Raw genomic sequence first — 23063 nt, 5'->3', positions numbered from 1 at the left:
TGGGGTGGGATGGGATCCATGGGATGGGACGGGATGGGATCCTTGGGATGGGATGGGATGGGATCCATGGGATGGGATCTGTGGGATGGGATCTATGGGATGGGATGGGATTCCTGGGATAAGATGTGACCCATGGGATGGAATGGGATGGGATGGGATGGGATGGGATCCATGGGATGGGATCCATGGGATGGGATAGGATCTATGGGATGGGATCAATGGGATGGAATGGGATGGGATGGGATATGATCTATGAGATCCATGGGGTGAGACCTATGGGATGGGATGGATTGGGATGGGATGGAATGGGATGGGATAGGATCTAGGGGATGGGATCCATGGGATCCATGGGGTGGGATGGGATCCATGAGATGGGACGGGATGGGATCCTTGGGATGGGATTGGATGGGATGGGATGGGATTGGATGGGATGGGATGGGATCCATGGGATGGAATGGAGTTCAGGGACACCCAGGGGACACATGGCTGTGCCATGGGACACCCACCCGCGATGTGACACCAATCCATGCAACATCAGCCCCGGGACACCCACCCGCATCCCACCACCCATGGGACACCCAGCTGTGCCACCACAGCCCGGGTCACCCCCAGTACACGCAGGACACGCGGTACCCCCTCATGTCCTCATGGGACATGATGACGTCATGCAGCGATGACACGCGGTGACGTCACTCTGCCACGCTCGCCACGTGGGCAGCGTGCAATGCCAACCACAGCACGGGCACCCCAACGAGCACCCGCCCTGCCACTTCTCGGCACCTGGCGAGGTCGCACACAGCCCGTGGCGCCAGCCGCCGGCCGGTGACACCGAGTGACCGACCTCACGGCCAGGAGGCGCCGCCAGGCCCCCCCCGCGGCACGGCGCGTGACGTCACGGCAGCCCCGCCACGCCGCAATGACATCACTACGCCGGCCGTGACGTCACGCCCCCGCCGCGCTCCCCGCTCCGCCTCGCGGCCCGAGCGCCTCTTGCGCGACGGTCCCTAACGGCCGCGGGCCGTACCATCCCTCCGCCCGGCGGGGGGGGGAAGCGCGCAGCGAGGCGGCGGAGCCGCAAACCGGAGCGGCGGCCGCTGCCGGCGGGGCCGTCCCGGTTCCCCGCGGACGGCAGCAGCGGCGGGCGGGCGGCGGAGCGGGGCGGGCCGAGCCCCCGGGGCGCGATCTGCCGGCGGCGCCCCCCGGGCGCGGGGTGGTGCGCGCGGCGGGGCCGGGCGGCGCATGCGCGGCGCGGGGCGGGGCCGGGCGGGCAGCGCGGAGGAGGAAGGCGAGAAAATGGCGTCGACGGGTGAGCGGGGCCGGGGCGGGCCGGGCCCGGGGCGGGCGGCGGGGCGGGACGGGACCCCCGGCAGCGCCGCCGCCCCCGCCGCGGAGCGGCCGGAGGGGCGCTGGGACGGCGCCGCCGGCCCGCGGCGCCGCGCCCGGGGGGCCGCTGGGGTCGGGCCGTGCAGGGCCCGTCCCGCCCGTGTCCCAGCGGTCCGCCCGCCCGGGCCGCGCCGGGGCCGCGGGTGTTTCCCCTCAGTGTCCGCTGCGGCTCTTGCGGCCGCTCGGTGCCGCCGGATCGCCGGGGCCCCGCGCTCGCAGCAGCCGAGGCCGAGCGGGGCTCGCTCCGGCCCTGCCGGGCGGCTCTGGCTGCGATGCGGGACGGCGGAGCGCCGCGGGTGGGAAGGGAGCCGGAGCCATCCCGGGGGCAGCGACACCTCCCGCTGCCCCTGCGGGCTCCCAGCCCGGCCCGCGGCACCGCCGGGCACGGAGCATCCTCTGGGATCTCCGCTCCAGCACCTCCCAGCCAGGAATTCCTGCCCAAAGTCCCATCCAGCTCTCCCCTCTGGCAGTGGGAGCCATTCCCTGTGTCCTGTCCCTCCATCCCTTGTCCCCAGCCCCTCTCCAGCTCTCCTGGAGCTCCTTTATGCCCTGGAAGGGGCTTTGAGCTCTCCCTGGAGCCTTCTCCTCTGCCAACTTTTCCCCACAGGGAGATAAGATGTTCCACCATCTCCATGGCTCCACATTTTTCTGAATGAAACGTTTTTCCACGAGGGCTCCAGCTGGATACAAATAGTTGGAGACTGAGACTCTCCAGCTCAGTACACCTTAAAGTACTTTAAATCCCAGCAGGATTTGACTCCCTTTAAAAGAAATGAGGATTTTCCTTTTTTCCAGCAAGGAAAATCTCCCAGGCCATGGAGTGTGAGGGAATATCACCAACAGCACCTTGGGGAGCTTGAAAAAGAAAAGTCAGTAAAGGAACATCTGCCAGTGGAATTGTCAGGATGGGGGTTAAAACCACAGCTGTGTTTTCCCTTAATTCATGGAATTGTTCCTCCTGGGAGCTGCTATTTTCAGCCTCTGGTGTGCTTCTGAGCCTTGTGAAATAAAAGGAAGAAGATTAATTTCCCCCTGGAAATAAAAGCCAGGAGATGGGTTTAACTAAATGAACCATAATATTATTTTTTATTAATGTTCCATGTTCCTCTAAATCCCAGCAAATTAAAAGAGAGGCATCACCACAGGCAAACTGCAAATTCCACACCTGGAATTAAATCCTGCAGAGGGGAAAATGTTGGGTTTAGGTGGGACTGGGGGAGGGCTGTGAGGAGAGGGGTTAATTGATACCCCTGCGTGGAGCTCGAGGCCAAAATGGGCTAAAAACAAATTAAATGAGGTTTTGGTGGCTGGAGGGTGAGCAGGGAAAAAAGTGGAGTGGTAGGGAAAGGGAAGCTGGATGAGGGGGACCAGGCATTAATTAACACTCAGGATTTAGCAGAACCACATGTAAAGTGAATGAAAAAAAAAAACAAACAAACCCAGAACCCTGAACTGAACAAGGAAAATGTTCCAGTATCCCACTTGCCAACCTGAGAGGGAAGTGGGAATGCTGCCAGGGGAGTTTAACAACTTGTGCCTTGTGTCCTGGGAGCAGGGAAAGCTTTGGAGAACTCCAAGTGTCTTCTTTCCCCGTGTGAGGTGTTCTGGGCAAGGTCAAAGGAATGGACAACTGCCAAGGATTCCTGCTGGGATCCCTGTTCCTGCCTCCAGCAGGGATCCAGGGGCTCTGCTCCTGCCCAGGGAGCAGGAGGAGAAGCTGGGAGCACCCCTGGAGGCTGGGCAGGAAGGGTTTAGTAGGGATGGATGCACAGGCTGGGGAACAGGAGGTTGTGCTGGATGGAAGCTGTGTTTTCCAAGTGATTCCTGGGGCTCCATGCCTTGGGAATTGTGGGATAATGGCATTAAAGCCAGGCAAAATTTGCTTCCTCAAGTTCTCCAGTGCAGGAGTTGAGCATGATCCGTGTGGGTCTCTCCCACTTGGGGATATTCCATGATTCTTGGGAGAAACTTGGATTTCTGGCCAAGGTGTGATGGTGATGGGAGCAGTGGAAACTCTTCCCGCACAGGGATGGTTGGGAGCAGCTCCACTGATGCAGCTTCTGGCTGTGGCCTCCACCAGGAGGTTCTGGGCTCATTCCTGATCTCCTGAGCACCTTCTGTGCTCCTGGCAGAGCTGGGGTCTCTGGCCAGGTCTGCTGGGAATGATGAATTCATCCGTGCTCCGGACCTTGGGTTGGGAGCTGGAGCTGTTGCTGCCTCTGAGGGAACTGGGAGCTGCAGTCCTTTCAAATTTAGCCTCCTAATTGCCATGTGGATTCATTTTCCATCCCTGCCAGCAAATCACTTCAGCACAGGCTTTGCTGCTGGGGTTTTCAGGATTTTGGTTCTCCTCCCAGTCAGTTGCTGACTTGGATTGAGGATCTGTGGAGGGAATCACTCCCATCTTCCCAGCTCCAGCCCTTCCAGGGGGACAAGTGGCTTTCCAGCCATCCATTTGTGTCCTTGAAAGGGAAGGAGTGAAGGTGGTGAAACCTTCCAGCCCAGCCCTTTCAGAGCAGGGTGGTGGGTTTGGAAGGCTCAGATCCCTGTTTTTCCTTTGTTCCAACCCAAATCCCCCCCTGCCAGCCCCCTGGGATCCATCCAAGGTGGCAGTTAAATTGAACCGGGGTCATTTGAGATCAAAGTGGCTGCTGCGAGCAGCAGGAACAATGAGGGGAAGGGAGGTTTTGTTCCCCTCCAAAAGGAGGACTGAAAATGTGCATTTACCTTCCACCCTTGGGAAACTGGAATTCCAGTGGTTTATAGCGAGCTGCAGGAGGAAATTCCAGCTGCTGTGCTCTTGGTCTCTTTAATTTTATTAAGCCTTTATCAATGTTTTTATTCTTCTCCTTTTCTTTTAGATTACAGTACCTATAGCCAAGCTGCAGCTCAGCAGGGGTAAGTAGCTTATCCTCCCTGTTTTAAAAAGATGTCATAAAAGTAAATCATAATTATGGTTTGGGCTTAACTCAGGTATGTTTGGAAGATCCTGAGGGTTTTCCTGGAGCTTTGTATTCTCGTAGAATTTCAGCAAGAAACCGTTGGGGCTGTGTGAAAATTTGTCTGGTGATGCAGATTTGGGGCAAGATTATAAATGTCTTTACATTCATTCCACAGCTACAGCGCCTATGCACCTCAGCCAGCCCAAGGATATGCACAGACCACCCAGGTAAAACATGGGGAGGGGGTGGAATTCCTGCTCAATCACCTGTTTTCCAGGAAAACTGGAAACTCCGAGTGGCAGCGTCAAAATCCGTGGTTAAAAGTTGTCTTGGAGCTTCTCCCCCAGCCCAAAGTGCTTTTTAGAAGTGGAAATAACCTCAACAATCCCCCTTTTTTTGTTAATTTATTCAATCCCGATGCCAGAAAAGCCAAATTCTTGGTGTATGTTTGACACCACCACGTTGGTGGGTGTTGTAATCAGAGGTGTAGGAGAGAAAAAAACTGGGAAAAAAGGGGGGAATTGCCTTTTGGGAAATGGCAGAATTGGACAGAGGAGGAGGAGGAGGGAATCTGCTTTTTCCTGGAGTTTTATTGCTATAAGTGTTCATACTCTCAGTTGGCTGGACTGCAAGATAATGATGGTCTTTAAGAGATTAACTTAATGCTTATTTTTAACCTTTAGAATCCAAGTTACTACAACCACATTTGTCTGCAAACTCCAAGTATGTTTCCAAAGGTAAATTCTTGTCCTCAAAAAGTGCTGTAGGCCTAATTTTCCTTCCCAAGAGGAGGAAGACAGGCTCAGTGTGGGCTGAAAGGAAGGTGATGGTGACTTATTTAAATTAAAAGTCTTTGGAGACCACAACTGGAAGAGCTGCTCCCAGTTGTAGGTGAGGTGAAAGGTGGGAGCAGGATAAGGGTAGGAACAGGAAGCCTCAGCAACTAAAACCAGCTAATTAAACACCTAACCAGCTAATTAAAGCCCTAACCAGCTAATTAAAGCCCTAACCAGCTAATCTCAGCTGTAGGCACGTGCCCATGGGAAGTTTGCAGCGTTCCCTGCCCCTTTTTGGAGGGAACTTCCAGGGACAGAGATGTGTTCATGTGCTCAGGGCTTTCCTGCTCCTGGTTCAGAGCTGTGCCCTGAGTTCAGGAAGGCTGAATATCCCAAAAAGTCGAGAGAAATCTGAATTCTTTCAGAGTCTGGAGGGTAAAGTTGTCTCCATGTCACTTCTCAAGCTGGATCCAGAGTTTGGTGCTAAGCCAGGAGCTGTTGCAAGCTTGCTGGTGCCTGGAGCATGGGCAGGTAGGGCATGGCTTTGGCAGCTGGTGGCACTGCTGGGCACAGCTGCTCCTCTCCTTCCCTCAGTGATTTTCAAGCTGGATTTGGAAACAGAGTCAGGGAATGGGTGAGGTGAGAGCTGATCCCTCACTGAGCACATCGGCACCGGAATGGGAGCAGCAGCGCTGGGATACTTTGGGTGTTCCCATGGATCCCATCCTTCCATGCCTGCACCCAGTTTTCAAATTCATGGCTGATGAGCATGAAAAATACTCCAAATAATTTAATGGAAACCTTCCACAGGTTTCCTTTAGCCAACACCAAAGCAGTTTTACACTGAAGTGACTTTTCCTTTGTGCAGGGAGCGCTCCCATTCCCGTATTCCAGGTTAAGCTGGCATGGTGCCTGTGGGTGCTGCTGGTAGCTGTGAGCAGCTGGGAGCTTTCCTGTTTGCTTTCCACAGAGCAGAGGTGTGTGGTGCCAATGTCAAGAGCCTGTTCCTTCAGCCTTGGCAGGGAAAAACCACTCCGTCACCTCCTTGCAGAGCTGACCCGGAATTTCCCGTGGCACCTAAACTTTCACAGCAGCCTTGGCTTTGAGAGTGCTCAGCAACTGCAATTCCTGGGGGGGGTCACTTGTGCACATGGATTGAATCTGTGTCCTTTTGGAGCAGACCTACGGGCAGCAGAGCTACGGGACCTACGGGCAGCCCAGCGACGTCAGCTACACACAGCCGCAGACCACGGCCACGTACGGGCAGACGGCCTACGCCACCTCCTACGGGCAGCCCCCCACAGGTGAGACCTGCTGGGCTGGGCCCAGCTCTGCTCGGCCTGGCAAAGGCCTTAATGTCACCTAAGCTGTCCCGTGGGCAGGGACAGCTCCCACAGGTTGCTGCAAGCCCTGGGCAAACTCGGGCGCTTCCAGGGATGCGGCAGCTGTGGGTAACCCGTGTGACTGCCCTCCCAGGGAACAATTCCTGCCCAATATCCCATCCAGCCCTACCCTCTGGCAGTGGGAGCCATTTCCTGTCTCCTGTCCCTCCATCCCTTGTCCCCAGTCCCTCTCCAGCTCTCCTGGAGCCCCTTTAGGCCCTGGAAGGGCTCTGAGCTCTCCCTGGAGCCTTCTCCTCTCCAGGTGAGCACCCCCAGCTCTCCCAGCCTGTCTCCAGCCTTCCATGGCCTCCTCAGGACTGGCTCCAGCAGCTCCAGATCCTTCATAGAATGGTTTTGGCTGGGAGAGACCTTAAAGCTCATCCAGTGCCACCCCCTGCCATGGGCAGGGACACTTTCCACTGTCCCAGGCTGCTCCAAGCCCTAGTGTCCAGCCTGGCCTTGGGCACTGCCAGGGCTGTGGCAGCCGTGCATAAACAGGAATAAATGCACTGTTGAGTTTTCAGGGCAGGGTTTGGGTGCTGTGGGACCCAGCAGGACGTGCTGTGCTCAGAGCAAAGGGAACAGTGTCCCTGGCTGCTCCTCAGCCCTTCCCTTCCCTGCCAGCCCTGTCTCTGGCAGTGACATGTGCCTGTTCTGATCCTGTGCTTTCTCCTTCTCATCTGGTGCTTCCCCCAGTGGAAGGAGCCAGTCCAGGTTGGACTGTGCTGCTCACTCTTGCAGGGAAAGTTCTGTCTCATCCTGTCAGAACTCGAGGTCCTCTTTGGTGGGAACCCTTGAGGTGTCCCTTGGTTTTAGTGCCAAAACCCTGGAGTGTCAGAGCTCACACAGGCAGGGCTTGGCAAGGCTGCAGTGCTCTTTGCTGTCTCCAAACTCTCCCAAGTGCCATCTTCATGGACAAAATCCTGACCACTAAGACCTTTTAGGTGACTCCAACCCCATTTCCTAAAGGATAAACACCATCCTGCCCTCCACCTTTGCATGCCCTGTGGTGGTTTTGGATTTCCACAGCAGATACTTGCTAATTAATGCTCCATAAACTCTCACAGCGTGTTCTTGGAGCTGGAATTTCCTCCAGACGAGTGTCTAAATGTTTGAAACTATTGAAGCAATGTTTAATTCATGTCTATTCATGTTTATTTAATGTATGTTTGGGCTGAATATTCAGGAGTTTTAGAAAGCAGATTTTTCTCCCAGTGATTCCTTGGGTGCTGTGTCCTGCACATTCCTGGGAGAGACATTATAAACATTTTGTAGTTGGAATTAAACACTTCCCAAAGCAAGGGAATTCCAGGACAGACAGACATTGGGATATCTGACTGTAGAGGCCATTGAGGAATTCTTCAGAGGGAGGAGCTGGAGAGAAAATATTAACCAAAATGAAAATATTTACCATCTTTACATGGATCAGGAAAATTCCTGCTCATGAGATCCATATCTATTAGCTGGTGTCACTGGGGGTTATCTACAGGACTTTTTCTTTTCACTTAAGACTACCTAGAGAAAAGTTGGCAGCAAAAAATGATTTGTGAACTTCCAAAATTCCTTTCTTAGAAATATTTACATCCCTGTGACTCCTGTGGACTCCAGTCCCACGGGAGTCACAGGAAACTGCTCTGTTTATGTTTTTCCTTTTCCCTTAAGAGGAGATTTGCTGGGAGAATAATAATAATAATATCAGGCTTTTTTTTTTTTTTTTTTTCTGCACAGCTGCACTTTTTTGTAGGCAAAAAAAAGAAAAAAAGCTTCATTTTCTTGTCATCCATGAAAAAACCACCAACTTAGAAAGTGGTCAAGCAAAAGATCCTATCAGCCCACAGAGCTGGGCTGTGGCAGCTCTGGGCATGGAGCCAGGCTGGATTTATCCTTCCTCCACCTGCCTCTCCTTGAGGAGCCAGAGCTGTGGAAAGGAGACTGCAGCCTCTCTCTCTGTCCCCTCCCTGCCTTTCATGCTCAATAAACCCCTGGGCCAGACACTGTCATGCCCTGAGACACGTGCAATTCTTACAGTTGAATCCCAATCCTGTTTTTCTGTGAATCACCTTTTTGTACTGCAGTTCATCAAGGCTTTTTTTTTTTTTTTTTGGTTGTTTTTTTTGGTTTTTTTTTTGCCTGTACAGCCTGGTGTTTAGGTGAAGTGTTGTTGAGGTCAAGGAAATCCAAGATGTGTGTGGATGCAGCCTCTCAGGATGGGTGGGAATGGCAGGGATGGATTTTTCCTTGCCTTGCCTCTAGGATACCCCAGGAAAGAGTTACCACCCTCCTTCCCTCCCTGGGGCTGTAGGAAAAGGTGTCTTGGAGCCACTCAGTCACTTTGTTCCAGAGAAAAATGGGATTTGGGATCCTCAGGTTGGGGATCACTGGGCACCCTCAGACCTGTGGCTCATTAATCAGTGCAGGGTATTAGCAGCAATTACAGGAGTAAATAAATAAAGAGCATTTTGGTGTCCAGGTGTGGATCTCTTGGAAGTGGGAAGTGCTCTCTAAAGCCAGGCAGTCCCTGCTTCCCTTTACCTGGGAAATTTGGGGTATGGATATTGAAATTTCTAAAGGATTTGGAATTCATGAACACACAGCTGCCATAACAACCCCAAAATATCCCAAAACAGGCAGGAGAGAGAGTCAGCTCTGCATCCCTTCTCCAGCCCCTCACTGCTGGGACAGACACAAGCCAAGCAGGAGGCAGCTCTCTTCCTAAATAAATCTTTCTGGAAGGAAGAAATCTCTGTGAATCCAGACTTTTCCAGTTGATATTCTCTGTGGGTCAAATACTGCAAGCTTCTCCACCACCTGAAGAATTCCTAACGTTCAGGAAGGGGTTTCTTTGAGGGGAATTTAGGCACTTTAAGCAGGTTATTATTCCTTCTGTTACCTTTTTCTTTCACCAGCTTTTCTGCTGTGTCAACTTTTATTTTCCTAACTGGGAGGGGAGGAGAGAAAAGGGATTTCATAGAGATGCCACCCTCAAAAGAACAGCCCTTGAGGGTTCCCAGAGTGTCTAAATTGGGCTTGATTTGTGATTTGGACCAGTGGGATGGGAAATCACTGCCTTTCCTCTGGGACAAACCCTTCCTGCTGAGCACACTCTACCACGAGGGAAATGCTCCATCTAGAGCTGAAGCTTTAAAATTCAACTTTTTTTTTTTTTTTTTTCTCCTCCCTTTTATCCTGCTGCCTGTGCAGAGCCAGCAAAGCTTTTTGCTCCCAGTAAGAGCACTGGGAAAGGGAGCCCAGCTGTGGGAGGAGCACCCTGGGGCCCCAAATCCAAGGGGAGCAGCCCAGGGCAGGGCTGTGGCTGCAGCACACGGGCTGCAGGCTGTACTTAGCCTTTTCTAGTGTGTGGTCAGGCTTTGGCAGTTAAAATAAAGGTTTATTTAACTCCTGGGATTTGTGCTCCCTGTGCAATTGCTGTCTAGCCTCACATTTAAGTGTTTGGGCTGCTCAAATTTGTCCGAGGCTTTAAAAATCCTCCCGTTGGGCATCATCCCCTTCACCCTTCTCAGCAACACTTTTCAGAGAGCAGCAGACAGGAATAATAACCATTAAAATTGATTTTCTGGTGATTCCCACAAGTTATTTCCCAGTGGGAGTTCAGTTTGCATTCCCAGCGTGGCAGCCCTGGGATGGGGTTGGGCTGGGGGCCAGGGGTAGGACTCTGGCAGAGGGTCCAGGCTGGCCTTGTGTCTTCACCAGGATCCTGAGGGCCAGCAGAAAAGCTGGAATTTGGGGGTGTCTGTAGTGAATTTGCTGTGCAGACTTCCTGGCCTCCTCCTGTTCCTCTTTGCTGCTGCCCTGGTGTGGAGGCAGCAGTGGGGCTGTGGCACACCGTGGTGCTCTGTGAGGGCACAGCGTGTTCTGCTGCTGGAAGTGCTGTTTGCTTTGCAAATCAGGCACTTGGAATAAAATGCTGCAGCCCAATTTGCCTAAAGGAAATGTGTCACAAGCCTCCCGTGTTTATTAAAAATCAAAAGTGATGGAGAAGCTGTTGCCTTCACTGATCCCAGCCATGAGAGCATTTGGCTGCTCTTTTTGCCTTTTTTAATGTTTCACAGCATTTTTATTGCTGTTTTTCCATCTAAGTCTCATATTCTTAATTTGAAAACTTGTTAGAAAGGTTGTTAAGAGCACAAACCCGGTGTGCTAATGCCAGTTCACCTTTGTGACAAGGCAAATGCCACTAAATTATACAGGAGCTGTTTGGGGATCTTGGATATTGTAAAACTGTTGAAAAGGAACTCTGTGAGCTCACAGCTTTTTCCCTAAACTGAACTGAAATTCTGAGAAAAGGGAAGGTACATAAAAACATCAGGAGCTGCCTGATGTGTCTCTTTTGACCTTTTTCTCATGTGAAAGCAAATGGAAAGTGCTTTTCTTTTGTTTCCAGCTTTACTGATTTAAAATAGGCCTTCAGAAATGCCTCTGAAAGACTTCCCAGGCCAGGTTTTGTGCCTTTATTTTTCAGAAGAGCTAAAAGGATGGGACTATACTTGCCAAATCAGTTGGATTTCTTTACTTTGGAGCTCAAGGGGGTTTGTTACCCTGCCTTTGTTGAGGAGATGCTCCATGTCTCAGCTTGCCCTGCCTGAGCTCTGGTTGCTGTAAACAATCCTGGGTGCTGGTCCAGGGGTGGCTTCCAGAAAGCTCCTGGGAGTGGGATTTTGGGATGCTGAGGGGCTGAAGGCTGAGGCTTCCCAAGGTGGGGGTCTTCTGTGAGTAAGGCAGCGGGGCAGGGTGGGGTAATTGATATTTTTTGAGTTGTCTGAGGTGGTTTTGTGGTGGTAAAACTGTGTCTGCGTTCAGCCCCAGAAGCACCACAAGGATCAGAGTCTGAGATACTTGGGAATGCTGGAGAAGGACCTGGGACAGGAGTCTGGAAGGACAGGAATGGCTTCGTGTGGCCAGAAAGCAGGGTTAGATGGGAAGCCGAGGTGAGGGAGGTGACACAGAGCAGCTGTGGCTGCCCCTGGATCCCTGGAAGCGCCCGAGGCCAGGCTGGACAGGGCTTGGGATGGTGGAAGGTGTCCCACGGCCGGGCACGGGGAGAGATGAGCCTGAAGCCCGGCTGGAATTGCGCGGTCCGGCAGAGCCGTGGGGCTGAGCTGTGCTGTGTTGCAGGTTACAGCGCCCCGACTGCCCCCCCTGCCTACAGCCAGCCCGTGCAGGGCTACGGCAGCGCCGCCTACGACACCAACACGGCCACGGTCACCAGCAGCCAGAGCTCGTACGCCGCCCCGGCCGCCTACGGCACCCAGCCCACCTACCCGGCCTACGGGCAGCAGCCGGCGCCGGCCGCCCCCGCCAGGTACCGCCCCTCCTCCTCCTCCTCTGTGCTCTGGTCATCCTCCTTTGCCTTCCCTTCCTCCTTCTTCTCCGCCCCTTCCTCATCTTCCTCCTCCTCACCTTCATCCTTCTCCTTCTGCTTCTCTTCTGGCTCTTCTTCCTTCTCTGTCTTTTGTTCATCCTCCTTTTCCTTCTCTTCTTCCTCCTTCTCCACCCCTTCCTCATCTTCCTCCTCCTCACCATCCTCATCTTCGTCCTTCTGCTTCTCTTCTGGCTCTTCTTCCTTCTCTGTCTTTTATTCATCCTCCTTTTCCTTCTCTTCTTCCTCCTTCTTCTCCACTCCTTCCTCATCTTCCTCATCGTCCTCCTCACCATCCTCATCTTCGTCCTTCTTCTGCTTCTCTTCTGGCTCTTCCTCCTTCTCTGTCTTTTATTCATCCTCCTTTTCCTTCTCTTCTCCATCCTTCTTCACCCCTTCCTCATCTTCCTCCTCCTCCTCCTTACCATCCTCATCATCATCACTATCCTCATCTTCCTTCTCCTCCTTCTTCTCCTCTGTCTATTCTTCATGCTCCTCTGTGTTTTCTTCCTCCTTTTCCTTCTCTTCTACCCCATCCTTCTCCACCCCTTCCTCATCTTCCTCCTCCTCATTGTCACCATCCTCATCCTCCTCCTTCTTGTCCTTCTCTGTCTCTTCCTCCTTCTCCTCCGTCTTTTCTTCCTCCTTTTTCCTTCTCCGTCCTTCTTCTCATCATCATTCTTCTCCCTCCTCCTCTTTATCATCACCGTCTTCATCTTCCTCCTCATTGTCACCATCCTCATCCTCCTCGTTGTCACCATCCTCATCATCTTCCTCTTCCTTCTTTTTTTCCATCTTCTCCTCTGTCTCTTCTTCCTTCTCCTCCGTCTTTTATTCCTCCTCCTTTTCCTTCTCTTCTCCCTCCTTCTCATCATCCTTCTTCTCCACCCCTTCCTCATCTTCCTCCTCTTCCTCTTTCTCCATCTCCTCTTTTTTTTCCTCCTCCATCTATTCTTCCTCCTCCTTTTCTTTATCTTCTTCCTCATGCTTCTCCTCCACCCCCTCCTCAGCCTTCTCTTCTCCTCCTCCTTTTTTCTTCCTTCTCCTTCTCTTCTTTGTCCTTTTTCTCCTCCTCTTGTTCCTCCTCCTTTTCCTTCTCTTCTTCTTCCCCCCTTTTTCTCCTCATCCTTCTTCTCCACCCCCTCCTCATTCTTCTCTTCCTCCTCCTTTTCTTCTTCCTCCTCCTCTTGTTCCTCCTATTTCTGCTCCTCTTTCTCTTACTTCTCCATCTCTCATTACTCCTCTTCCTCCTCCTCTTTCTCTTCTTCCTCTGTCTCCTTCTCTTCTTCCTCTGTCTCCTCCTTCTTCTCTTCTTCCTCCGTCTCATCCTCCTCTTGTTCCTCCTTCTTCTTCTTCATCTCTAGTTACTCCTTCCTTCTCCTCCTCATTCCCCTCCTCCTCCTCCTTCTCTTCTCACTGCTCCCCATCCTCCTGCTCTGGGGCTGTGGCAGGAGGAGGGAGCAGTGGGAGGGCTGTGGGAGGGCTGTGGGAGGGCACGGTGTCAGCACCGCTCCCGGTCCCATTCCCGGTCCCGTTCCCGTTCCTGCGGGATCAGGGAGCCGCCGCAGCCACATCAGGCTCTGGCCTCTGGCACTGCAGGACAGGGCTGAGCCCTGTCTGCTCCCGAGTCACGGGGTCAGGCAGGATGCTGGGTGGATGCACAGCCTGCAAAACATTTCCTCTTTAAATCTCACCCCTCTGGGCACTGCCTGTCATCTATTGAGTTGAATTGTTTGCTGAGAGGATATGAAACATTTAGAATACATAATGGAAACTTGTTTGGAAGTGAGTAAACGCTGATTTTTTCCCTTACCTGGTGTCTGTAGCAAGCACTGTGGGAAGGGAAGGCAGAACCTGGCACAGCTCTGACAGGTTACACTTTAAAGAGATGTAAATTTGCTGGATGAATCCTGACATTGTGTATAATTTTTCCCAGCTTCTACAGCAAAAGCAGCTTCACTATTTTTGCTCCACTCTGAAAAACAAATAGAAGTTAAAGACTCAGAATTCTTGGAGTTAGAAAAGCCCTCTGAGATCATGGAGGCCACCACTAACCCGCTCCCCAAGTACCACATTCACAGGGCTTTTAAACTTTGGGACAAACAGAAGGGGATGTGTGAATCACATGCAAAGGGTTCTCAAATTTCAGGCCTTGAGAGTTAATTCTAAACACACAATTGTGAGTGGTTTGGGTTGGAGGGGACCTTTAAAGGTCACCCAGTCCAAGCCCAGCATCCTTTCTGTTCCGTGGGATCATTGGGGGATAACGTGTGTGAGGCAATATCTGCCTGAGCTGGATTCTGAACCAAACAATGGGGCATTTCAGTGCCTGCCCTGCTGCCTGCTTCAGCTCCTGCTTTCCCAGGGCTCTGCAGGAGCAGCCTTGCTGGCATTCCACATCCTCCACTCAGCCCCACAGCCCAGGTCTGAGCCCCGTGGCTTTGGGATGAACAGGAGCTGTGGTGTTCCATGCTCTCTGTTCAGAGCACTGCCTGGCCCTTTCCTGGAGTGTGCAAATACCCAGGCAGTGAGTGCTAAAATTGTGTTTATTACCTATTTATTGGCTGCTGCCAGAGTGGCTGTCACAAATCAAGGCCAGCTTTAATGCTACCCCAAAAAAGAGCTCACAACCCCCAGTCCTGTGGGATCTGAGCCCTTTGCTGCTGCCAGCTGTGGGGCTGGGCACCAATGTTGTTCCATATTTCTCCCCAGACCCCAGGATGGCAGCAAACCAGCAGAGACCAGCCAGCCTCAGTCCAGCACGACAGGCTACAGCCAGCCCAGCCTGGGCTACGGGCAGAGCAACTACAGCTACCCCCAGGTGCCTGCCAGCTACCCCATGCAGCCTGTCTCTGCTCCACCCTCCTACCCTCCGACCAGGTAACGCTTGGCAGTGCTCAGCTCAGGGGCCTTTTGGGGGGATTTCATGGAAAAGGACCCTTGGTGGCCTGGGAGGAGGAGCTGTGCTTCTTGTAGTTGTTGTGGTGGGGATGGGGAGGCTGTGGCTGAGTGTAGAAGTGTCTGCATGATGACAAATGGGTTTTAAGACATTTTCTACGTTTTTTTTTTTTTAATTTTAAGAATTTTCCTAGAGTGACATTTTGCTGCCTCCTTCTACATACAGCTTGGCCCAGGAGCTCCCTTCTCCCTTCAGGTGTCTTTGATGTGACTTCTAAAATGTACACTTTGAAATTCTCAAAGGCCCAGCTGCATGAGAGGAGCTTCTTTTATTCAGGGCCTGTTACCTCCATTACCACTGAGTTTTGCCCTGGCACTTGTGCCTTTTCCTAGAGGTGTGAATAAACTGGGATTGGCCACGTAGTTTTTGCTTTCACAGCCCTGGAGACTGGCCTCCATAGGATGACTTCAGCTTTTAAAGTGATTTACTGCACTAAATACAGCCTGTAATTGCATTGCCTTCCAGCATGAGCCATTCCATGTGTGCTGCCAGGGAATTGCCTCATCATCCCACCTTTCCCAACACTTTTATCTTCCAGCTATTCCTCCACACAGCCAAGCAGTTACGATCAGAGCACTTACTCCCAGCAGAGCAGCTACGGGCAGCAGAGCTCCTATGGCCAGCAGACCAGTTACGGCCAGCAAAGCAGCTATGGCCAGCAGCCACCTCCCACCAGTTACCCACCTCCCACCGGATCCTACAGCCAGGCCCCCAGCCAGTACAGCCAGCAGAGCAGCAGCTACGGCCAGCAGAGTGAGTGGGAAGGAGCCCTGGCCTTGGTTTGGGTCTTAAACTCAGAGCTGGGTTGAAGGGGGAGGGTGTTTGAGCTGGGGTTTGGCCTCTCTTGATGAAAAACGGCATTTCTGGAGGCAGTGGTAGGTTGGGATGATCCCCTCAGGGGAAAGGTGGGAGCACAGAGGCACAAAATGATTGTGGGGAGGAGCTGAGGGGGCTCAGCCTGGAGAAAAGGAGGCTCAGGGGGGACCTTGTGGCTCTCACAGCTCCTGACAGGAGGGGACAGCCGGGGGGTCGGGCTCTGCTCCAGGGAACAGGGACAAGAGGAGAGGGAACGGCCTCAGGCTGGGCCAGGGGACGCTCAGGGTGGATTTTGGGAACATTTCTTCCTGTTGGTCAGGCCCTGGGCAGTGGTGCAGTCCCCATCCCTGGAGGGATTTAAGAGTCATGCGGATGTGGCACGTGGGGATGTGGGTCAGGGGTGACCTTGTCTGGAGAAACATCTGGAATCAACACCCTCAGAGGGATTTTCCCAAACTGAACAGCTGCAACGTGGCTGGAGCTGAGGGCAGGTGAAGGGGCTGCCTCTCCTGACCTGTTTGCACCCTTCCCCAGGCTCGTTCCGCCAGGACCATCCCAGCAGCATGAACATGTACGGGCAGGAATCCGGAGGCTTCTCCGGCCCCGGAGAGAGCCGGAATCTGAGCGGCCCCGATAGCCGGGGCAGGGGACGAGGGGGATATGAGCGTGGAGGCATGAGCAGAGGTGGGCGGGGAGGAGGACGCGGTGGAATGGGGTAAGAGCAAAGCTTTTCTCCTTTTCTCTAATTCTGGTTTACCCATAGGATTTGAAACGCAAAAGAAGGGACTGAAAGGTTGACGTTCCCAGCTGTGTTTCCATGGAGGACGTGTCTGTGTAGCAGCATTGCTTGTCATCCATGGAAACATTATCCTCAGGGAAATAGGAGCAGGATGGTTGGTTTGTCCTGCAGCTGGTTGGGCACCCAGGGAGGGGGAAACTGGGGGTAATGCTGGCCCTGGCACTTTCAGCTCCCTTCACGGTTGCTCAGAGGTGGAATCCTCTGTGGGGTTTAACAGTAACTCTGGGTGGAACACACACAAACCTCCCACCAGCTCCAGGGGATGCTCCCTGGGCCTCAGGAGCGGGGATTTTGGCAGGGCAGGAGCCTTGTGTCAGCCTCCTCCCGTGGAGCCTGCCAGTGCCACGTGGAGAAGGAGCCCGAGGACAGAGAGGAAGAAGTGCTTTGGCTCCCAGGCCTGCTCCCCCTGGGAGCATTCAGGCGCTCTGAATCAGCTTGGCCATTTCACCTGATGGCACAGCCTGGCTTGGTGCCACCTGTGCCTTCAGGTGTGTCCCCATCCGTGGAGGTCATTCTGATAGAGGCGAGGGAGGAGAACTACTCCCAAAGGCTCCTCCGAGAGAGGCTTCACAGCTTTGTGTGTGTTCCATCCCCTCACCCCGTTGCTCAGAGCTGTGCAGAGTGTCCCCAGGTGTGGCACAGGACACGCTGTGCCCACCCCGGTGCTGGCAGGGGGGCTGTGATGGCAGCTGCCCTCCAGAGGCCACTTTTCCCCCTGGCACAGCCCGGTGACAGCCCCAGTTTGGCAGTGGACGGCCCCAGTCTGCATAGCTCTGTTGCAGCCCATTGACGTGGCATGAAATCTTTATCAGAGAAATCCAAGAAACAATGGAGAGGGCTGGTTTGTGTGGGAACACATCCAGCTTGGAATTGGCACGGGTGGAACAGAGTTCCAGGGATCTGCATAAAGATTTCAGCCGTGCTGTGTTGATCTCTTAACGATGAAAGTAGATGTAGACACCTGAAATGTCTATCATCACATCTTCAAATTTCTAGCCCCTTCCAAGCTTCTCATTGCCAAAGATTTGTCACCTGTCTCTGATCTCACACCTTAATCCCAGCTCAAATTTGCCTCCCGAGCGATTTCCCACCTGGCCAGACCCTTACAAAGGGTCCCCCCCTGCCCCAGCCTTATGGACGTAGAGTTTGTGATGTCCATAGAACAGGTGGCTTCAGGGGACACCCAGGGCAGGTAGGGGAACTCGGCCCACCTTAGCATGCTGTGGTGATGGATTTCAGTGTCTCCAGCAGGTAAGGAGCTCGATGTTATTAACGTGCCCTTTTTCATTGCCTCGATGATTTGATATTTTTATGAAAATGGAAAACTTTTTAACATGCTTTGTCGCATTTATATGCTACAGGTTACAAAGTGAGAGCCTTGTAAACACCTCAATACTTAAAAAGTACCCGTACTCAGTACTCAGCCGGCAGCATAATGAAAAGTGGGACTAGACACGGTGTCCATATGGAGAGGAAAAATATACATAGAATATTTTTAACCCAATGTATTGATTGTATAAACGGAATCCTTCTGTAACTTTGGTAACTGCATACTTGTTGTTTGGTAATAAAAACCAGAGGAGGGTATACTACTACTTTAGAATTGTGTAACGTTAAAGAAAAAAAAAAAAGTGTAAAAATCTTATGTTTAAAAAGAGAGACATTACGTAAATGGTGTGTACTTTAACGAGAGGAGGCAAAGCTGCATGCAACAGCTCAAAATTCTGTATTGACTTTTTTTTTCCCAGTATTAGAGGTGCAATACTTGCTAGAAAAATTCATGGTGCTCTCCCTCCTCTGCTCGGCTCCTTCCAAACAGCTTGCTGGCTCACCCAAAAAAAGAGCAAGAAACAGCCTAAATCCTTTCTCGAGGTGGCATTTTCCTACCTCCCCACCACGCTCCAAAGCAGTTTTAGCTGTGAATGCTTCAGCCAAAGCTTTTGGTGAAAGCTGTGGCCCTGTTTGCATTGGCACCTGCCCAGAAGTGAGTGTGTCCACAAAGCTGCACCCCAGGCCTTGGAGCCCCCGCTGTACTCTGTAAAGAGTTGTTAAATTCAGTAGTGACCTGAATGTATGGCTTTATTTTGAGGGTTTTAGGGGCGATGTCAGCTGAACTGTGTTGTAGGTCTCGCGTGTGGTTTGTCTCCTTTTACACTGTTAAATGTCAGGGACCCGCGGGCCCGCGCTGCCGCAGGCTGAGGGTGCACCTTGCTGGACACACCGAGGGGAGGGAGTTGACCACTGAAACACCCCCAAATTGCTCTTCAACAACAACAACAACAAAAAAAACCCACTTTGATTACAAACAATTTCTCAGCCAAGTATTGCACTGATGATACCCAGTAATAACGCCAGGGCACCGACAGCAAAGCGGTGCCTCAAGCCACACCAAGGTTGCTTTATATGTAAAGAAAATTTGAGCGAGCTGCCCTGAAGAAAGGCCTAGTGCCGAGATGAGAGAGAGACAGAGAGATGTTTGGAGATGTTTAGCCAGTGCCCTTCTCCCCTGTGAGCCGCAGAGGCTCAGAGCGGTGCTGGCTTTGTAAAGGGAAAGGCCTTCATTTCTTCGTTTATCCCCCCAGCAGCGCTGGAGAGCGAGGTGGCTTCAATAAGCCTGGTGGTAAGTTTTTGAGCATTACAATGGATAGTGTTAAAAAAAAAAAAAAAAAAAAAATTGCAGTCAGTTTTTTTTTTTAGCACGAAGTGTAATTTTTTATTCGTTTAAGTGGTTTAAAAATGACAATATGCAACCAGACTGTAATGGGTACTGCCGGCGATGCCCAGGGGTATGCGGACACAGTGGAAGAGTTGAGCAACCACTCCTGTAATTTTGGGGAAAAGAAATGGTTTGGATGTAATAAATCCTTTTCTTTTTTTTTTTTTTTTATAATATATATAGATATACTAAGTAACTTTTATTAATGAACTTAAAAACTGATTGGCTCGGCAAAACCTTTTAAAAAATCAGCGTTAATAGTGGTTAACAGTTTGAAACCTGCTAAAAAAAATCAGTGTAATAGTGGTTAACGGTTTGAAAGCTGCTAAAAAATCAGTGTAATAGTGGTTATTGGTTGGAAAGAAATGCTTAAAACCAGTGTAATAGTGGTTTTTGGTTGGCAGAAGTGCTAAAAGAGCCACCTGATGGCCCAGTAAGGTGCAGTGCTGCTGCTTGTGCGGCGCAGGTCGTAGCTAGTGTTGTGTGTGTCGGTTCTCCAGCCCGCAGGGCCCGCACTAACACCCTCCCCTATGCTTCTCTCCCGCCTGGCAGGACACATGGAGGAAGGACCCGACCTGGATTTAGGTAATTCCCACCAAACTCCCTCCCGAGGTTGTGGATCAGACATTTCTGTCCTCGTTCCGAGGGCTGCGGCCACCGCGGCGTCACCCCACCGCCACTTCCAGCCTTTCTGGCTGTTCCCATCAACTCTTCATTCCCAAACAGCTGGAAAACCACCACACGTGGTTGGGAGATGCTCCCCCTTCTCTGCAGGAATTAGGGGGTTGGGGGATGCTCTGGAGCTCTTCCAGGGAGCCCGCAGCACCCCCAGAGCTTCATCTGTGGCTTGTCCCTTCCTGTCACACAGGCGTGTCTGGAAGTTCTGCGTCAGCTTTCCAGCATCGGAAAAGGGGGGTGGATGTCCTTGTGTGGGAGCCCAGGGGGCACGAAGGTCTTCCTCATCTCTGCTGTGGGATGTGGCCTGAAAGAACCTGGGGGCTCTTCCCACGTGGGTGGGTGTGGGCTCTGTGTGGCCGTGGCACTCGGGGGTGAAGGGGAGGACAGTCCCCTCCCTTGGGCCCGGGGTTTCCTGTCACTCCAGAGAGCCAAGCTGCAGCCGGCAGGGATGAGGGGATGGAAAGAACTCGGCCCTGGGATATCCCTGCCCTTCCTCTGCCTGCACTGACCCCGGGAATTGTCTCCTAGGCCCCCCTATGGACTCGGAGGAGGACTCGGACAGCACTGCAGTCTATGTGCAGGGACTCAATGATAATGTGACCCTGGAGGATCTGGCAGATTTCTTCAAACAGTGCGGTGTTGTCAAGGTGAGGGGACACCAGTGACCCCCCACTGGCAGAGGGAAAAGGATCACCCACCTCCTCCTCTTTCTCCTCCTTTCTGGCCCCTCATGTCCAGGCTCTGGGAGAGGCCTGGCAGTGCTGTTTTAGGGCCTGTCCCTTCATTTTTGGGGTGTCTGGGCAGTTGCTGTCATCCATGGTAGGCCTGGGGCCCCTTTCTTCTGTCCTGGAGTCCCTGGAATGAGCTCCTGCTGGAAAGCAGAACCGAGTAAATCCCTGCTGGGCTGTGGGGACACAGAACTGGGGTGACATTCCACTGTCCCTTAGATGAACAAGAGGACAGGGCAGCCCATGATAAACCTCTACATCGACAAGGAAACGGGCAAGCCCAAGGGCGATGCCACCGTGTCCTACGATGACCCGTCCACTGCCAAGACAGCCGTGGAATGGTTTGATGGTGAGTGCTGGGGGACGTTTTTTGGGGTGGAATTCCAAAAATTCCAAGCGTGGGAAGCATCTTGGGTGCAGGTGTGTGAAGCAGGGCCGTGACTCACCGATGCCCCTGCCATTGTGTCCCTCCCAGGGAAGGATTTCCAGGGCAGCAAGCTGAAGGTGACCCTGGCGCGGAAGAAGGGCCCGATGAACAGCCTGAGGGGCGGGATGCTGCCCCGGGAGCAGCGGGGAATGCCCCCACCCCTCCGTGGAGGTACCGTGCAGCCCCCCCAGAGCTGCTTTGCCGACGCTGCCGTGGCTCCCAGCACTAACGGGGCTCCTTCCCGCAGGACCGGGGGGACCCGGCGGCCCAGGGGGCCCCAGCGGGCCCAGCGGCCCCATGGGCCGGATGGGGGGACGAGGTGGAGGAGACAGGGGTGGCTTCTCCTCGAGAGGACCGCGGGGATCCCGGGGAAACCCGTCCGGAGGGAGCGTCCAGCACCGCGCCGGAGACTGGCAGTGCCCCAACCCGTGAGTACCCACCCCAAGGGCTGTGCCAAGGGGGCATCACTCATCCCAGCAGCTGGCCAGGGCAGCCAGGCCTTTCCCAAAATCTCTCGCTGGGCCTTCCCAGGAATCAGCTTCCACCTGGCACAGAGGGAGGGGCGTCAGCCCTGGGGGCTGGGGGGGAACCACAGCTCCTGCGGGCAGCCAGACCCCCGCCCCACTGCAGCTGTGCCCCCTGTCCTGCCCCTGTGTCCCCTGTCACGCGCTCTCCTGCTCGTGCTTCCCAATGTCACCCCAGCTGGAATGCTGTCCCACTCTGGCCTAACTGGAATTTGTACCCAGGGGCTGTGGAAACCAGAACTTTGCCTGGAGAACAGAGTGCAACCAGTGCAAGGCGCCCAAACCAGAGGGGTTCCTCCCGCCCCCCTTCCCTCCTCCAGGTACGTTTGGGGGGTTCACAGCCCCACTTCCCAGCGGGACACCCCAGGCCTGGCCTCGGGCTCCTTGGGGAATGGCTGGGCCAGCTCCAGGAGCTGCCAGGCCTTCATCCCTCCGTGAGCCATGACACGGAGACCGGGATTTCTCCTGTGCTTCCTGGGTTTGGGGGGCTGTCAGCCGCACCCCAACTCCCCAGGGCAATGCTTCAGCCTTAAGGAGCCCCGAATCCCTTCGGGTCCCCAGCAGCTCCGGCCTTTCTCCTGCTGGGTGTTCTGGGATGGTGGGTGGGACCCGGCAGCGGCGCTGCTGCCCTGGGCTCACTCCCGGCTCTCCGCTGCCCCGCAGGCGGTGACCGCGGCCGAGGCGGCCCCGGCGGGATGCGAGGCGGGCGCGGCGGGGGCCTGATGGACCGAGGGGGGCCCGGCGGGATGTTCCGAGGCGGCCGCGGCGGAGACCGAGGGGGATTCCGAGGCGGCCGGGGCATGGACCGGGGCGGCTACGGAGGAGGCGGCCGGAGAGGAGGAGGAGGAGGCGGCCCCGGGGGACCCCCCGGACCCCTGATGGAGCAGATGGGAGGAGGAGGCAGAGGACGACGCGGAGGGCCGGGAAAGATGGACAAGTATGGATGGAGGGCAGGGCTGGGAGTGATGGGAGGGGGAGACCCTGCTGGGGACAAGGGTGGGGGGCGGCTGGGGTGGCACAGATGGGTGGAGGGGCGAGGGGGTGAAGGGTGGGGGGTGGGATGGGGGAGTGTGGATGGGTGGCAGGGTGTCTGGGGAGGGGGTTAACCCAGGAAGGGCTCCTGGACCCCACAACTGATCCCTGTTCCCCCGGCCCACAGGGGCGAACACCGCCAGGATCGCCGAGACCGGCCCTACTAACACCGCCCCCCCAGAGCCGCATTTACTACCAGATTTATTTTTTAAACCAGAAAAAAAAATGTTTTAAATTTATAATTCCATATTTATAATGTTGGCCACAACATTATGAGTCCTCCTTGTCTGTACTTTAGTATTTTTCACCGTTTGTGGAGAAACATTAAAACCAAGTTCAACGGTAGCGTGATGACTTCTTTCTTCCCCCCCTCCCCCAGAATAAAACCGGTTGTTTAACGCGCCCCCGCCCCGCCTCCCCGCCTGTAACGCTGTGAACGGTTGTGACGGTTGTTTTTTTAAATAAAATTCCCGCTGTTTGTAACCGCACCATTGCTGGCCTTTCTTGAGAGCACCCCCGGGAGC

The 23063-nt window shown here is 53.7% G+C and overlaps 1 protein-coding gene across 3 annotated transcripts; it reads left to right on the top strand.

The window, feature by feature from the left end:
- The first annotated feature begins 1245 nt into the window (after positions 1 to 1245).
- EWSR1 (EWS RNA binding protein 1) lies at positions 1246 to 23027 on the top strand. Of its 3 annotated transcripts, XM_077787114.1 has the most exons (18): positions 1246 to 1306; positions 4245 to 4281; positions 4501 to 4552; positions 5009 to 5062; positions 6282 to 6405; positions 11617 to 11803; positions 14573 to 14740; positions 15358 to 15572; positions 16170 to 16350; positions 19020 to 19054; positions 19703 to 19735; positions 20357 to 20475; positions 20776 to 20905; positions 21032 to 21154; positions 21231 to 21411; positions 21730 to 21827; positions 22171 to 22444; positions 22667 to 23027. In XM_077787114.1, exons 1-18 carry the CDS (start codon positions 1294 to 1296, stop codon positions 22704 to 22706), a joined length of 2064 nt encoding a protein of 687 aa, XP_077643240.1. In that variant the 5' UTR covers positions 1246 to 1293; the 3' UTR covers positions 22707 to 23027. The 3 variants fall into 3 exon arrangements, with proteins under 3 accessions (XP_077643240.1, XP_077643241.1, XP_021393021.2); XM_077787115.1 differs by lacking the exon at positions 5009 to 5062; XM_021537346.2 differs by lacking the exons at positions 5009 to 5062; positions 19703 to 19735; positions 20357 to 20475; ... (4 more) ...; positions 22171 to 22444; positions 22667 to 23027 and having other exon boundaries at positions 17796 to 19087.
- Positions 23028 to 23063: the final 36 nt, after the last annotated feature.

The sequence above is a fragment of the Lonchura striata genome, chromosome 18, assembly GCF_046129695.1.
Source record: "Lonchura striata isolate bLonStr1 chromosome 18, bLonStr1.mat, whole genome shotgun sequence".
Lineage (NCBI taxonomy): Eukaryota > Metazoa > Chordata > Aves > Passeriformes > Estrildidae > Lonchura > Lonchura striata.
The sequence above is the reverse complement of the archived record's forward strand: the minus strand, read 5'-3'. Positions and strand labels throughout refer to the sequence as shown.

Excerpts from the sequence above, each read along its gene's own strand:
- EWSR1 (XM_077787114.1), top strand. Across the intron at positions 6,406-11,616 it reads CTACGGGCAGCCCCCCACAG|GTTACAGCGCCCCGACTGCC; the intron begins GTGAGACCTGCT and ends GCTGTGTTGCAG. Across the intron at positions 15,573-16,169 it reads CAGCAGCTACGGCCAGCAGA|GCTCGTTCCGCCAGGACCAT; the intron begins GTGAGTGGGAAG and ends ACCCTTCCCCAG.